The sequence below is a fragment of the Eimeria mitis genome, genomic scaffold, assembly GCF_000499745.2.
Source record: "Eimeria mitis Houghton genomic scaffold, Emh_scaff544, whole genome shotgun sequence".
NCBI classification, from domain to species: domain Eukaryota; phylum Apicomplexa; class Conoidasida; order Eucoccidiorida; family Eimeriidae; genus Eimeria; species Eimeria mitis.
The window spans coordinates 1-236 of record NW_013573713.1 but is presented as its reverse complement, the minus strand read 5'-3'; the positions used below and the strand labels follow the sequence as shown (position 1 = coordinate 236).

Genomic DNA, 236 nt, shown 5'->3' with positions numbered 1-236 from the left:
CCCCCGCCACAACAACACCACCACCACCAGCAGCAGCAGCAGCAGCAGCAGCAGCAGCAGCAGCAGCAGCAGCAGCAGCATAGAATGTTTGCCTGCGTTTGAGTGGCTGAAGGGAGCTATAAGAGCTGTTGAGAATGCCACAGAAGCGCAGTTTCTGCTGGAGGCACCCGAGGAGATCTATGCTGAGCTTTTTATTACTTAATATATATATATATATATATATATATATATATATA

At 46.6% G+C, this 236-nt stretch overlaps 1 protein-coding gene across 1 annotated transcript in view; it reads left to right on the top strand.

Moving 5' to 3' along the window:
* EMH_0015740 (uncharacterized protein) overlaps positions 1-202 on the top strand; it is a gene marked incomplete at both ends in the record, with an annotated part of 5,193 nt that extends 4,991 nt beyond the window's left edge. The window contains one exon of the mRNA XM_013500467.1: positions 3-202. Coding sequence (XP_013355921.1) covers positions 3-202 — 200 coding nt within the window. The remainder of the gene's footprint in view (positions 1-2) is intronic.
* Positions 203-236: the final 34 nt, after the last annotated feature.